Raw genomic sequence first — 15,652 nt, forward strand, 5'->3', positions numbered from 1 at the left:
ACCAAACCATATATATAATCCTGGTTTCAGACACTCCTTTGTTCCAACCACCATCAGACTGTACAACAGCAGCTCGGCTTTAATTACATCCTGCTCTAAACAGTCTTTTTGCATCTGTCAATGTCCTGTCACTCACTTGCATAATTTTTTTCAGTGGCTCCTACTGCACACTTGTTACTTATTTATTACTATTATTACCATTCATGTCATTTTTTGTCACATAAACAAATTTTATTGTTTTTATTTTTATCTTCTTATTGTATTTGATGCCACTTTTCTTGTGCTGCTGAACACTTGAATTTCCCCCTTGGGGATAAATAAAGTATATCTTATCATATCCTTTCGTAACTTATCTTATCTTATTGTATCTTATCTTATCTTTTTATATCGTAGCTTTTCGTATCGTATCTTTTCTTTTCTCCTCCTATCTTATCATATCTTTTCATATTATATCTTATCATATCTTTTCATATCTTATCATATTGTATCTTATCTTATTGTATCTTATATCCTTTTGTATCGTATCTTTTTGGATCGTATCTCATCTTCTCGTATCTTTTCATATCGTATCTTTTTGGATCTTATCTTATGTTATCTTCTCGTTGTATCTTTCTTATCGTATCTTTTCAAATCTTATCTTATTATATCTTATCTTATCTTTTCCTGTCTATTCTCATCTTATTGCATCTTTCCTTTCTCATCTTATTTTATCTTATCTCATCTTTTCATGTCTTAATTTATCTTATCTTTTCGTGTCTTATCTTGTCTTATCTTTTCGTATCGTATCTTATCTTTGTGCTCATGGTGTGTGCACATGATTGAGACAAGTAACAAATCAACATGTTCTTCAGGAGGACAGAATTGCAATCAGCAATGAACATATTCTCATCAGATGTCCCAAAATCCCTTTTTTTCATACACAATTGTTTTGCACAATCACCATTCCCAATGTAGCTGCAATTGACTGGTCTCTCATTCTCCCTTTGATTCCCTCCGCCTCATCAAAAGAAACAGTTTCTGCTGGGAAGAAAAATGCAAATGTGTGCCTTGTGCTCTGCTTCTATAAGACCAGAATGGTAGAGGTGTTAATGAGTGACAAAGCATTCTCATTACCAGGAGAGGGTACTTGGGCCTGGTCTGTCTAATCAGCCCTAATGCATTTCAGTTCCTAATGCTCCCAAACTGCCGACTACACCAAGCAGGGTCATTTATTATAGCAAGACAGTCCTCTGCATCCAATGAAACAAGCGCTAGGTCTCCAGAGCTTTGTGGTTGCATATATCAAGGAGGAGTGTAGTTTGTCACTGTCCGGATCAGCTCTGATCACACTCACCTCTGCACACGACCTGCTGCAGGTGCAACAGAGAAGTACATTTCTTTGAATTTGACACATAAATGGCAAACCATTACCCTCCAGTAAGCACAAAAGTGTTAACAGTTTGTCTTGTATAGCAACTGTTGGTAAGATTATTCATGTATTCTGCTCCAGAGTTCAACTAGGCCTGATTGTATACTTTGAAAAATAAAACATGCATGTTAACCCTTTCATGCATGAATTATGAGAACCTTAATCAAGATTTTTTTTTTTTTTTCCCCAGAGTGTTTTTATTCCTTTTTGGGCACTGAAAAAAAAACCAATGCAATTGAAAATAATTTTATGAAGCTATTTGTCATGGAGTTGCAAAAATGTCCCCAAACCTGGACACCATGCATTTAATTTTTGGCGCAAAGACACATGTGTTTACTGATATACTATGTGAAAACTATAAAATAAAAACATTTTAATGCTATTAATCTGATGTTTTCTCACATTTTAACATACTCTAATACTAGTTATTTCTCACTTCATAATATGCAAAAAAAACACATTGTTGTTAATTACAGTCTAATAACAATAACAAGCAATGGATTTACATTCAAACATGCTAGATCAGGTTTATCAAGAGCAGCACAGTTACAGAAATGTTATCAATTGCAGTGTATGGGATGATGCATAAGCGTCCAATGTGTTGGCTGATATGGAACTAAAACAACAAAACCCATGAATATACAAGAGAACAGCTGTAGAATGGCTGTCCACTGTAGTGAGCACTATGTATGAAAGGGTTAATAATGTGTGGAAAAAGGGTGTAATGCAGTGGTTCCCAACCTTTTTTGGCTGGTGACCCCATTTTAATGTCACAAATTTATGGCGATCACAGACATTCAAACCAGAGACTTTTTTTTTTTTTTTTTTTGGTAAAATTATTTTGCTTTTGATCATGTAATAGTTTTCTATACTATGATGCAAATAAATGTTAATTTTAGACAACATTTAGGTTATATAATTTATATTATGGACAGAGGCAGAAAAACCAGGTTGAGATTATTGCACAAAGTAAGAATTTTAGTTTCCTTCGTCTAAAATTAACGTTTCCTTGCAACATAACATAGCAAACTGTTACATGATCAAAAACAAATTAATTTTAGCAACAAAAAAAGTCTCCTGTTTGAATGTCTGGGGTCGCCAGAAATTTGTGATGTTAAAATGGGGTCATGAACCACTGTGTTACATGCTTTTTTCACACATTATCAACATACATGTTTTATTACCACCCCCAGGAGGTGTTGTGATCGCTTTACTTTGTGTGTTTGCGTGCGTGTGTGCGTGTTTGTTTGTTTGTTAGCAAGATAACTCAAAGTTATGGACGGATTTTTATGAAATTTTCAGGAAATGTTGATACTGCCACAAGGAAGAAATGATTTAATTTTGGTGGTGATCGGGAATGGAGGGGTGGGGGGGCCATGGGGGCCCACTGATCTGCCGTGGCGGAGGTCTGCGCTCTGAGTGCTTTTCTTGTTTTTTATAGTATACAATCAGCCCTAGTGTAACTGTGGGGCTGAATACATGAATAATCTTACCAACAGTTGCTGTACAAGACAAACTGTTAACACTTTTGTGCTTACTGGAGGGTAATGGTTTGCCACTGATGTGTCAAATTCCTTGGTCAGGATATGTACAGTCAGTTCAGCTTATATTTACAAGGCTGCAAATTAATACTGAAAAAACAATAACTCAAATTATGAATTATGAAACAGCTGCAGCATCTGAAACTGACCACAATGAACATTTGACAGATAAACAGTACCACACTGCTTCAGTTTCAGCTTCACAGTTTGTCATGTCTTTTATGTATTGTAATTGTCTCTGTCAACTCACCAAATATTTTTCATTAGCAAGGATTTTTTTTATTTTTTATTTTTATCAATTACTAGAAATTTCAGGTGACCTCATTTGAATTCCAGGCGACCCCATGTGAAGGTTGAAAAACACTGGTGTAATGTATCTAAGTGTGTAGCCACTTTCTAAAAACATGTTCCAACTGCTATTTCTGCACATTGTGTTTTTATTTTTGGCATACCGCTTTATCTTAAAACGGACAGACAGTTCACACTTTCTGTCATTAATAAGGAGAAAATTAATTTCATCTCATCTCCTTTACACACTTTGTACAGATTGAAAGTGGCAGGTTCTGCTGACAAGCCCTGAAGCTTGCAGACATTATTTGCGCTGAACACTGGATTTACACACTCAGCTCCAATTATGAGGCGATCTTCCTCCGTTGCCAACAGTCTGATTCAGGACAAAGGCGTATACTTTTTCAGCAATGTGTTTCCATGGATAATTTTTATTAATTAAAATTCTCGTAGCGGTCTAAGTTATGTAACGTTGGGAGATTGTGACAGTCAGCTTTTACTGCGTTGTACAAGTGTTTTTACGTAGTTGCAGTCGAATGGAACTTTGGCAATTTGCAACGTAATGCCTTTATCTCTCTTCTTAATAAATCTCGACCACTTACTTTGTAACTGCGGAAATGGCTGTTTACTATTTATTTATTTATTTATTCATTTATTTATCACATTTTATCTCCATTTATTGATGGTCGTGTCTCATCCTTTATTGGTAATATTTTTAATCACTTTGGCTTTAATTCTTGTGATGTTAGATATTTTGATATGGATTTAGGTTTGTGCAGTAGTTTTATTTATTGATCTACTGGTGCTGAATCCTGTCCCATGTTTCAGTATGCCATGTCATTGTATTGCTGTCATGTGTCTGCAGTGTTATTTATTATTATTATGTGTCTGTTCTGAGATGTCTTCTTGTTTGTACTATGTTCTCTGTATGGCGTTGCTGCCCCTGTGCACCATTGCCTGCAACAAATTTCCCCCTGGGGGCAATAAAGTATATCTTATCTTATCTTATCTTATCTTATCTTATCTTATCTTATCTTATCTTATCTTATCTTATCTTATCTTATCTTATCGTGTTAGACCTTATATTACATTTGAAAGGACAAGAATATCCATTTCCAACTTCTTAAATTTCAACATTATCTAGTTTCTTCCTTTCTGAACATATTTGGCTCAATTAATCCATAAAGACCCAAACAGCCACTGGCAACCAAAAACATCTACCAATCTAAAATGTCTAATAACCACTAAACCTATCAATAAATTTAAATAATAGGTGTGACATGCAGTTTGTCATCTTTTCATGGACATCAGATATGACCCATTTGGACGTTCAGAGGCTCTGTAGTTACCGTGGAAACACCATCATCTTCTACAACATTGATTCACCAGTAAAACCCATGGAGGTTGATCGATGACAGTGGATGGAAACACTTGGTTTTTATGTCCAGTTATTCATATCTTTGCTGAAAAAGTCACTTTTTCTTCAGTTTTTTTCTGTTTTTCATATTATAACCCTCAACTTTAAAATCAACTTCTATGAACATCTACATGGTCAGTGAATGAAATATAGGAATGTGCCTGATTTTCACTGAAGAAACACAAAATACAGATGATAATATTAGAATAAATGGTGATAATTCACTTTAAAAAGGTTAGATATAGAGAAAAATTAATTTAGAAATGCCACAAAAGAAGGTCTGGGTCTTTATGGGTTAAAATATTTCAGGATGTTGAGGCTGCAAGGCTTGCAGTGTAATTATTATCATCCACTATTATTTTTCGTCTCCTAGCTAACCTAATTTGCTTTCATCTCCATGTAAACACTATTTTAAATGTTGTATTTTGGTCAAATGGACCTTCATGTCACAATATTCTGAGAATTTTTAACTGGAAAATGTTCAAATTCACTCATTATATTTCCTGCAGTGAAGACAATGTGTAGTTATATTATCTAATTTGGCAAATTGAGCCAAATTTAATTCACAAAGCAACCCACAACTTTTAAATGTACAACAGCTAGCTTTCTCTTCTGGGTCATATTTGACCCATAACATAACAGATGACACTTTTTTTGACAAACCTTCAGAAATGTATTAACCCATAACCAGTACTACTTTTGTGGCAGTTCCCAAATGCATTTTTCCTCTTTATTTAATCTTTCCTAAGTAATTTATTGCTATTTATCATAGTATTATCCTCTATTTTGCTTTTTTCAGTGAAAATCAGGTATTTTCCAACATTTAATTTACTGATCATGGACTTTAATCATGATGATGAGATTACATTTGAGGATTACCATATCAAAAACAGAGAAAACTTTGGAACAGGTGACTTTTTCAGTAAAAACTATCATTAACTGACCTTAATTTAAGTGTCTCCATCCACTGTCATTGATCCAACTCCATGGGTTTTACTGGTGAATCAATGATGTAGAAGATGACGGTGTTTCCATGGTAACTACGGAGCCTCTGAACGTCCAAATGGGTCATATCTGATGTCCATGAAAAGATGAATAACTGCATTTTACACCAATTATTTACACAGATTGACTGGATTAGAGGATCGACAGGTATTAAACAGTTCAGATCTGTAGATGGTTTGTGTCACTGGTGGCTGTTTGGGTCTTTATGGGTTAAAATGGTGAAAACTTCCTTTGCTGTGTTAAAACTGCCCAGGATGCCACAAAGCCTTGTTCCAATAAAACAAAGAAAATGCTACTTTTTGCATATCCTTAATGGAAAATGGGTAAAACACAATATAAGTGCTAAAAGTATGTATGTGGTCATATTTGTGTCCATGTTAGGCTTACCCTACATTCATTATTTTGTTATTTTACTCATTGCTGTGTTAAATAACTCCCAATTGAGTGAAGCCATACATTTCTATTGTTGTCAGGTTAAGCTCTTTACTCTACATTCTACATGCATTATCCCTTGCAGTACTCCATGTTTGTTACAGCTCTATTCCAGTCAGGCTCCAGTCAGTTTACATTAACAGTTATTGAATGACAGCAGCAGCTGGTGTGAAATGATAAAACTGCACGACTTCAGAAATCTCCTTGTCAGAGCATCTTGGCGTCCTCCCTGGAAGAGCTAGAGGAGGTGAAGCAAGTCTGGGCTTCTCTGCTTTAACTGCTGCCTGTGTGACCCTCACCTGGATAAACACAACCAGACGGATGGATGGATTTGGAGCTTTTGGACTTTTTCACAATTTACTCACATTTTTAGATCAAAAAACTACTTTATCACTCTATGAAAAAATGATCAACAGATTAATCAACAAGAAAAATAATCCTTAGTTGGAGTCAGTTAAAGTGAACTGGTCTTGTAATCCCTATCATGGCTGCAGATGTTGATTTACGTCACATAATAAAACACTAGTCGCTTTTCCACTGACCCTCAAATTGCGCAAATATAACTTGCGCATAAAAATTTATCTAATGGAAAAACGAAAATTTCATCAAAAGTCTCATTTTTTGATTAAAAGTTTTTGCACTGGCAAGAGGTGTTTTTTTTGGGCGTAGTGCAAATGTTATATCATGCAAAACTGCAATGGAAAGACCTTTTTTTGAGTCAGGTGAATTTAAAAACCAGATGTTGATGGACGTTACAACAAGCGAGGAAGAAGAAGAAACATGTTGCGGTATGTGTGGACAAACCAGGAAACCCAATCATTTTTTTAATTTAGAACAAGATAGAGGGGTAACATATAATAATAATGAATACCGTACTTTCCGGGCTATGGAGTGCACCTGACTATAAGCCGCACCTGAGTATAAGCTGCACCCACCAAATTTTAAAAGAAAAAAATATTTGTACAAATATAGGCCGCACCTGACTATAAGCTGCAGGTATCCACGTTGCGACATGAGATATTTACACAGAAAGATGGTAAACAGAAAGATTATTCAAATATTTATTTCCATACCTTAACTGTTTTTTTCCAAACTGTGCCCGTAACACGGCAGTAAAACGGCAGAAACACGGCTGGTTAAAAAACCCAGAAAAGTCATTGATCACTATCTTCATCTTCCTTCTGCTCATAGAAACCACTGCAGTCGTCTTCTTCAGTGTCGGAGTTGAACAGCCACAGAAAAGCTCCGTCACACACCTTCTCAGTGTCTCTTTCGTTGTTGCTCTCAATGGCACTTGCGTGCTGCAGCTCTATTTCCTTCTTGGACAGACACATCGATTGCTTTTAACTTAAAAGCTACATCATATGCATTTCTGTGTGTTTTCCATGATGAGGGTTTGTGCAAAATGATCGTATAAGGTTAAGCTTAAAACTTCTCCTCTTCATCACTTCTTCCACCTGTCTGTCTCGCTTTTGCGCTTCCTGTTAGAGCGCCCCCTGGAGGCCATCAGTTCGTAAAAATCTATCCTCGAGCTGCATCGTTGTATAAGCCGCAGGGTTCAAAGCGTGAGAGAAAAGTAGCATCTTATACTCCCGAAAGTACGGTATATCTATAAATCAACACCATATTTACATTTGTCGCTATGTTTATGGAATGACTTCTTGTGTCATCTCGTGATAAACAATAAACCTAATAATCATCGCATTTGCAATTTAATGGAAAAACCGACATTACGCAGTTCTGTTTTTTTTTTTACATTTAGTAAATATCGGTAAAGTTTTGCACGGATGTCCAATGGAAAAGCAACTCGTGTATTTTTGTGCGCCCAATATATTTCTGTCCGTATGAATAAACAGGGACGTTGGTGAAAAAGTAATTGGCTCATGTCTCAACGTCAGCTCACTCCTCTGCTTTATTTACTGCCGTGTGAAAACCCCCCTACATGATATTTATATCAATTTGGCTTTAACTAGCAACACATACCCTTTCAGTTTCCCAAATACAGCTTATTTTCCGCCTCATTATCAAAGCCAAGGTGAAGGCGTCTGAATAAATTACGATCCGAAGCATCTTCTTGTGCATCTCTCCTTTATCGTCCTCCATGGTCACACCCTCCCTCCTACTGTTGCTTCTTGTGAATTTCAGTCAGTCTGCACTTGAAAGAGCCATTCAGCGAGCCTGTGGTGCTTCAAAGGCCTTCATCTCCTTTTCCACATCACTCATGCTCAGAGAGTAAAAATGAAGTGGACCTCTGGAGAGCCATCAAGCTGGTCAGTAGATGGAATCTGACAGCTTTCTTCTCTGTATGATGACCAGTTCATAGTGTAATAGAAGAATGGATGGAAGACAATTTTTCATGCTAAAGTGTGCGTTTGCAAATGTTAGACTGTGTGCGGGCATGTAATGGCTGCAAACCACATGAAAAACCACCACCGGTCTCCTGCTTCCACAAGCACCAGCATCACAAAAGTCCACGGAACTGAAGCATATCTATTGTTTCAGTCAGGTGATGCTAGTGTCATACCTGAGTCCTTTTCTAATCATATTTTGACATTGAATCTGTCATATTTTTAGTTTTGATGAAAGTAAACCACCAATGCCGAATGGATGTTAACGCTATAAAACCATTTGTATCATATTTGCTACACCAGGTTCTTAGACCTTTATCTTATGAACAAGATCAGTACTTTCCTTAAAAACTTGTTGTATATGACCCGATATGTATTTTCTGCCCCCTGGTGGATTATCATCCCACTACAGCCAGTGGAAAGGCTTTTTTTTTTTTCTTCTCCTTTCCAATATGGCCGCTAATGTTAAATCATCCAACACACATTTTGTAGGAAAGTCTTTGGTAATTTTCAAAAAGTTGCATTAAGAAGAACATGAAAAATATTTTAAAAATATTGAAATTATGGTGCCATTCAAGGAAAATAAAAAGGCTGTAAAAAGTTTTATGTAAATAAAAAAAAAAAAAATTCCTTGAAATGTTATGTTGTATTTTCAAAATGCTACTGGTAAAATGTATTTTTGTGTCTAAAATTAACATTGTTGTGAGCAAAAAGGCCAAACGCACAATATATCGAATGTGATAAAATAAATAAATAAATAAATAAACAAAATGATATGCCAGAATTTTTGTTTGGATTATGTTAAAGCAGTGGAAAAAAAATCTAGATCTTACCAAGTGTATTTTTCTAGTTTCTAGTCAAAATATCTCATCACACTTAAAATAAGACACAATCACCTAAAGAGTAACTTTTCAGTGAGATATAAGAACTTATTTTAGACAATAGATCTCAAAAATCTTATTTCAAGAAATCTTACCAAGATAATTTTCACTTGTTCCACTGGCAGATTTTTTTTTTTTTTTTTTTTTGCTTGGATGAAGCAAAAAAAATCAGATTTTCATTGCTTATGCTTTTGTTCATGTTCTGCCTTTGAATTAATTTTCTGTACTGCAGAAAATTACAATGCAATATTTATTCAATATGTATCAAGAAATAAATGCACTATTTTTATATAGACCTGACTCATAGGTATACATACTGTTTTACATAGATATGCATACTGTTTTTATAGGAAATACATGCTGTTAATACTGTTAATAGAGATAGAGACTGTTATTCATGGTAATGCATACTGTTAATACTGTAAATTATGCCTATTCATATTTTATCCACTTTTATTTTTATTCTACTAAGCTCTATTCTTGTGTTACGTTGTTAAATTGTAGTTTTTTTTTAAATTATTATTATATTTTCTTTTCTTATTTTTTAGTTTTTGTAATTTCATATTCGCTCTATTCTTATTTCTATAGCGCTGGTGTTTGCTAATATCTTAATTTTCATGTACATACAATAACAATAAAGGCTATTCTATTCTATTCTATTCTATTCTATTCTATTCTATTCTATTCATGTCCAATGGTATGCAGCCATGGAAACTACGTCCATCTATGTGACTGATAGCGATTACAACACAAACTTCACATAGAGTTTGTGAAGTTCCAGTTCAAATTTAACATTATAAAGTGCTGTAGTTTACTGTACTCGTCTGTGTCCTGCTGAGGTGTGGGTCTGCATGTTAATGAGAGAAACAGTAATAAAGTAAACAAACAGCTCAACATGGTTTCACTGCAGAACACTGATGGGAGGTGTTTCCTAACTAAACTGCTGTGAAAATAGCTTTGGGCGCTGACACTGGAAGGAAATTCACACACATTTACAGACTTTTAATAAGTTAAAGCAGAAAGCAGCATTACGGTTTTGTAAGGCGGTCGCTATGTGCTGATTGGTAATGCATTTTGTGAATTCTACAGGAGGAACGATATGATGTTTTGATGATAAACGGTCCACAAATTGACGCCGTAGGTTTAGATCTGATACATATGATTCACTTTCATCAAACCATTCAGTGATGAGGGCCTTGCCACCCTTTAAGAAACCACCCTCCAGATGTATTTGAGTACACTGTAAAAAAAACAAAAACAAAGAAAAAAAACGGTATTATTCCGGCAGCAGGGGTGCCAAAAAAATACTGTTAAATAATGGAAAATAACCATCTCCTAAAAATACGGTAATTTTCCATATTTAAAATACAGTTTTTTGCCCTAACTTTACATGAGATTTTGCATATTTATTTAGTTTTTAATGTTTAATAAAGAATATTTACATGTATTAAAACAATCAAATTACTTATAAATATATATTTGAATAATATTCAATGAGACTAAGTTGTACAATCCACTGATAAAAACTGTATTTGGACAGTTTATCAGTGCTTATACATGTTATACATTCACAAAAACATATTTATTCAACATTTTTGTTGTGAAACCTCCTGTAATTACACAAGATATTTGTCAATTAACAAACAAGTCTTGTTAAATTTACAGAACAAATACTTCTTTTACGGGTAATAGTCAGTAATTTTATCTTCTTTTATTTTATTTTTTTTTTACAGTATTAAACTTTAAGTTAACAGTTTAATCTCATGGATAGAAAAGAAATATTTGTGCAATTATGATATATTTGCAAATGTATTTTAACTGTATTTTTCTGTGAAAAAAGAAAAAAATTCTTTAAAAAAATGGAAATTTTATGGTTATTCAAAGTTACAGTTTTTTCCTGTTATTTTACATTTGACATGTACAATCAGTCTGTTTTTTGTTATTTCATTGATATTTTCCTGTATCTTGAAAATACAGGAAAAATCTGTAAAATAAAGAGTAAAAATTCTGTTAAATTACAGATTTTTTTTAGAGTGTATATTAAAAGTAAAGTGTCAAAATCTATAGGCATACTGTATAAAACAGCCTATACATGATCTATTGTTCTTTGGTTATGCCCTACTTCACATATTGTGCAGAAATATGGAAGAATGCAGGAAAAACTAATATAGATACATTAGTAAAATTACAAAAAAGAGCTATTAGAATAATCAATAAACTAGGATATTTTGAAGCAACTAATAATTTATTTATTCAACTTAATACCTTAAAATTGCCGGGTATTGTATATATTAAAACATTAGAGATGATTTATAAAATAAAAAATAATATTGTTCCAAATACCATTCAAGAGTTCTTTAAATTAAGAGAGAATAATTATAATTTACGAGGTCTTTATATTTTTGAATATATGAAAGTGAGGTCAAATGTGACGTCCAGATGTATTTGGGTTGTGGGTGTGAAATTATGGAATGGATTTGATGATGTATTTAAGTTGTTCACTTCTCTGATAAAGTTTAAAAAAGTGCCTTAAGTATAAGATCATTCAGGAATATTAAGTGAAGATGGTAGATGTGTTTTTGTTGTTATTGATTCTTTTGTTATAATGACAATACTCAACGATGTACACATTTAAATTAATGTAAGCGGGGTGTCAGGTGAGAAGGATCGGCAAAAAATAAGTTTCTGCCTCTGGCCTATTCCTTTTTTTTGTTTTTTGTGTTTATTGTGGTTGTTGTACTGTGTGTGGTGATTACTGTACAAACCAAAAGTAAACCATTCATTCATTCATTCATTCATTTTTCCTTGAATTTCTTGCTCTCCTCTGTCTCTGTCTTCATCTCTGATTTCATCCGTGGGAAACACACGTTGTATGTGATCCGTTTTGTGCTTTATTCTGGTCTGTGTAGGATTTGATCATCCTGTTGTGATGGGATCATCTCATACGGGACATTTGGCTCACAAATAATCTCACTTATGATTGTTTTGAGGTGGAATTGGGATGTGTTTATGTGCCGTGATGTGATGCAGATGATGATTCATGTGGATTATTTTACCCCTCCCATTCTACGAGGGTTATCTGTGTACAAAGAGTGTAGAGGGAAAAACATAAAACAGCAAACATGTAGAGTTTGATTTTGTTGAATACATTTGGATCTCTTCATGAACTGGTCCTAAAAATTCAAACCAGATGTAGACTAATGTTATGAAGTTTGGAAGCACTTTTGGGTCTGTTTTTAAAATAAATATTTAGTGAGATAAAAGAGAAACTATTTTTCAGGTATAACACATTTTTAGATTATTTTTGTACAAAAATCTGCATGTAATACAGTAAAAAGGACACAAAAATTACATGCTACTATTTTTTTGAATACCTCTTTATTCTCTCACAGGTACATTTTGGGAATCGAACTAATTGTACAAGGCAGAGCGTTTCACAAAATGACTGCTGTTGCAAAATCTCTCGCGATTTATTTGTGTTTAAATGGACAGGTTCCGCATGTAACACCTGTGGACACGATGGGTTACACATGAAACCTGGAATGAGACTGAGATTCATGAAAAAACCCACATGCCTGGATCAGAAAAACCACAAGGATCAGCAAATTTAACAGTGCCTTTATATAAGACCATTTCAAGCGATGTTTTCCAGATCAAATGCACTGACACCTAGGTAGCTTTTCCTGTCCCAATTTTGCTCCTATTTTTGGCCCCAAGATTTTATTGAAAATTAATAAATTTTGGGATGGCTCAGAGCAAGAGTATAATTTTTATTTTATTTTTTTGCATGTATCTGAGGTCATCATTAGGTACATCCTGGGGGAAATATGTCTACATTTCTCTTTTATTGTTGGGTCTAAAAAGCTGGCCAGATACCAAAAACAACCCACTTTCATAGAAGCACCCATAAATCACAACAAATCCAATACAAACTGCATCAGCAGTGCATATGAATCATTCATATTCTCTATTTAAGAGTCATTTCACATTTATTATATAACTAAACTTACTTAACCACTGTTTCTTGTAGATAGTTTGGCGATATCTGTCTCTGTTTCAACCTCAGTACAATAGAGGAGAATAGATTTTATTTGTGGCTCTTACAAGACTGAAAAATGACAAATAATCCACAGCACCCACTATCTGATGTTTCCTCTGTTCAGAGTAAGACTGATAAATAAAATAAATGTTTAGGGAACAATAAATTAGATAAGATTCACTGCATAGTATTTGGTCTGAGAGAGAAATAAATCTCATAGATGGATATCTCAATCCCCAGACAAATAGAAAGAAACATTGTGTATGGTTTGATTCTTTTAGAAAAGTGAGCTTCTTCTTTTTTTTTTTTTTTTGTAATTCTTATTAAGTCACTCTTTAACCCCAAAAACCCAAACATCCACTGGTGACCAAAAGCATCTACTGATGTAAATGTTTAATACCTGTTAATCCATTGATCCTATCAATACATGTAAATAATTGGTGTAAAATACAGTTTGTCATCTTTTAATGGTCATCAGATATGACTCATTTGAATGTTCAGAGACTCTGTAGTTACCGTGGAAACACTATCATCTTCTACAACATTGATTCACAAATAAAACTCATGGAGTTGGATCAATGACAGTGGACAGAGATATGTATTTTTCAATTCAGTTATTGATATCTTTGCTGGAAAAGTCCCTTTTTCTTCAGTTTTCTCTGTTTTTGATTTAATAACCCTCAATTTTAATCCGAGCTTTTCATGAAAATCTACAAGATCAGTAAATTCAGTATAAGAAAATACCTGATTTTCACTGAAAAACACAAAATACAGAAGATAATATTATTAAAAAAAAAAAAAAAAAGATGATAAATCACTTAAGGATGGTTAAATAAAGAGAAAAAAAATCATTTGGGAACTGCCAGAAAAGTAACATTGGGTTTTTATGGGGTTGATCTTAGAATAATCAGAAAACTGTGTGTATAAATGACCATGAAATGTCTGTTTGTAGAGATTAAAAAGTGAAAACCAAACAAATGATTGTCAGATTCAATGGTAGTTTCCCCTCTGCTTTATCTTCCCCCGCAGCCCCTCCTTTGATGAGGAGCTCTCCCCTCGACCCAAGGGGAAGAAGAAGAAGAGAAAGTCCGAGCGGAAGAGGAAAAGGAAAAGGTCAGTTCTCAAAAGGAGATGGCAGGACTCGTATTATTGGACACCTCTGTCATGTTTCCTGAAATAAAGAAATGAAGAAGGAGAGAAAGAAGAAAAAGGGTTGTATCTGTACAGACATATTTTCTCTTAATATTTATCCGCTCTTCTTCTTCTTTAGGTCTCCTTCTCACAGCCTGTCGCCGCTGAGAAAGAAGAAAAAGAAGAAGAAGAAGAGTTCCAAGAAAAGCAAGAGGCATAGGTACAGTAGTTCTAGCTTAAAACAACACTATTTACATTAGGAGGTTTATTTTCAGGTAATCAGATTCAGCTGTTTCTCTCTTTTATTCCAGGTACACATCCAAAAAGTCCAAACACAGGTATGGATTTAATTTTGTGGCTTATTTTGAGAGTTAAAATGTGGATTTGAAGAGAAAACCTTGAAGGCAAACTGTTCTTAACCCATAAAGACCTAGCGACCCAAATCATTGATGGATATAAAAAGTTAAATACCTGTTGATCCACTTATTCCATCAACACATGTAAATAACTGGTGAAAACTAGAAGCACTCGGAGAGCGCAGACCTCCACCAAGGCTGATCAGTGGTCCCCCCCGTGGGCCCCCCCACGCCAAGGAGGTCAAGTTTTTGCCAGGGTTTGTTTGTCTCTCTGTTTGTTTGTTTGTCTGTCCATTAGTGTGCAACATAACTCAAAAAGTTATGGACAGATTTTGATGAAATTTTGTGGTCTGCGCCCCCCCCGTGGGCCCCCCCACCCCCGATCACCACCAAAATTTAATCATTTCTTCCTTATCCCATTTCCAACAAACCCTGAAAATTTCATCAAAATCTGTCCATAACTTTTTGAGTTATGTTGCACACTAACGGACAGACAAACAAACAAACAAACAAACCCCGGCAAAAACATAACCTCCTTGGCGGAGGTAAATATAGTTTGTCATCTTTTCATGGTCATCAGATATGACCCATTTGGACGTTCAGAGGCTCTGTAGTTACCGTGGAAACACTGTCGTTTTCTACAACATTGATTCACCAGTAAAACCCATGGAGTTGGATCAATGACAGAGGATGGAGATGCTTGGTTTGTGTTCACTTAATGATATATTTGACTGAAAAAGTCACATTTTCTTCAGTTTTGTCTGTTTCTGATAGAATAACCTTCAACTTTAATTTGAGCTTTAATG

General features: G+C 34.6%; 1 protein-coding gene across 1 annotated transcript in view; it reads left to right on the top strand.

Moving 5' to 3' along the window:
* Positions 1–15,652, top strand: part of srrm4 (serine/arginine repetitive matrix 4) — a 112,785-nt gene that overhangs the window by 73,967 nt on the left and 23,166 nt on the right. Inside the window, exons 3-5 of the mRNA XM_030143443.1 lie at positions 14,389–14,472; positions 14,630–14,710; positions 14,802–14,828. Of these exons, the coding sequence (XP_029999303.1) occupies positions 14,389–14,472; positions 14,630–14,710; positions 14,802–14,828 (192 nt within the window). The remainder of the gene's footprint in view (positions 1–14,388; positions 14,473–14,629; positions 14,711–14,801; positions 14,829–15,652) is intronic.

The sequence above is a fragment of the Sphaeramia orbicularis genome, chromosome 9 (assembly GCF_902148855.1).
Source record: "Sphaeramia orbicularis chromosome 9, fSphaOr1.1, whole genome shotgun sequence".
NCBI classification, from domain to species: domain Eukaryota; kingdom Metazoa; phylum Chordata; class Actinopteri; order Kurtiformes; family Apogonidae; genus Sphaeramia; species Sphaeramia orbicularis.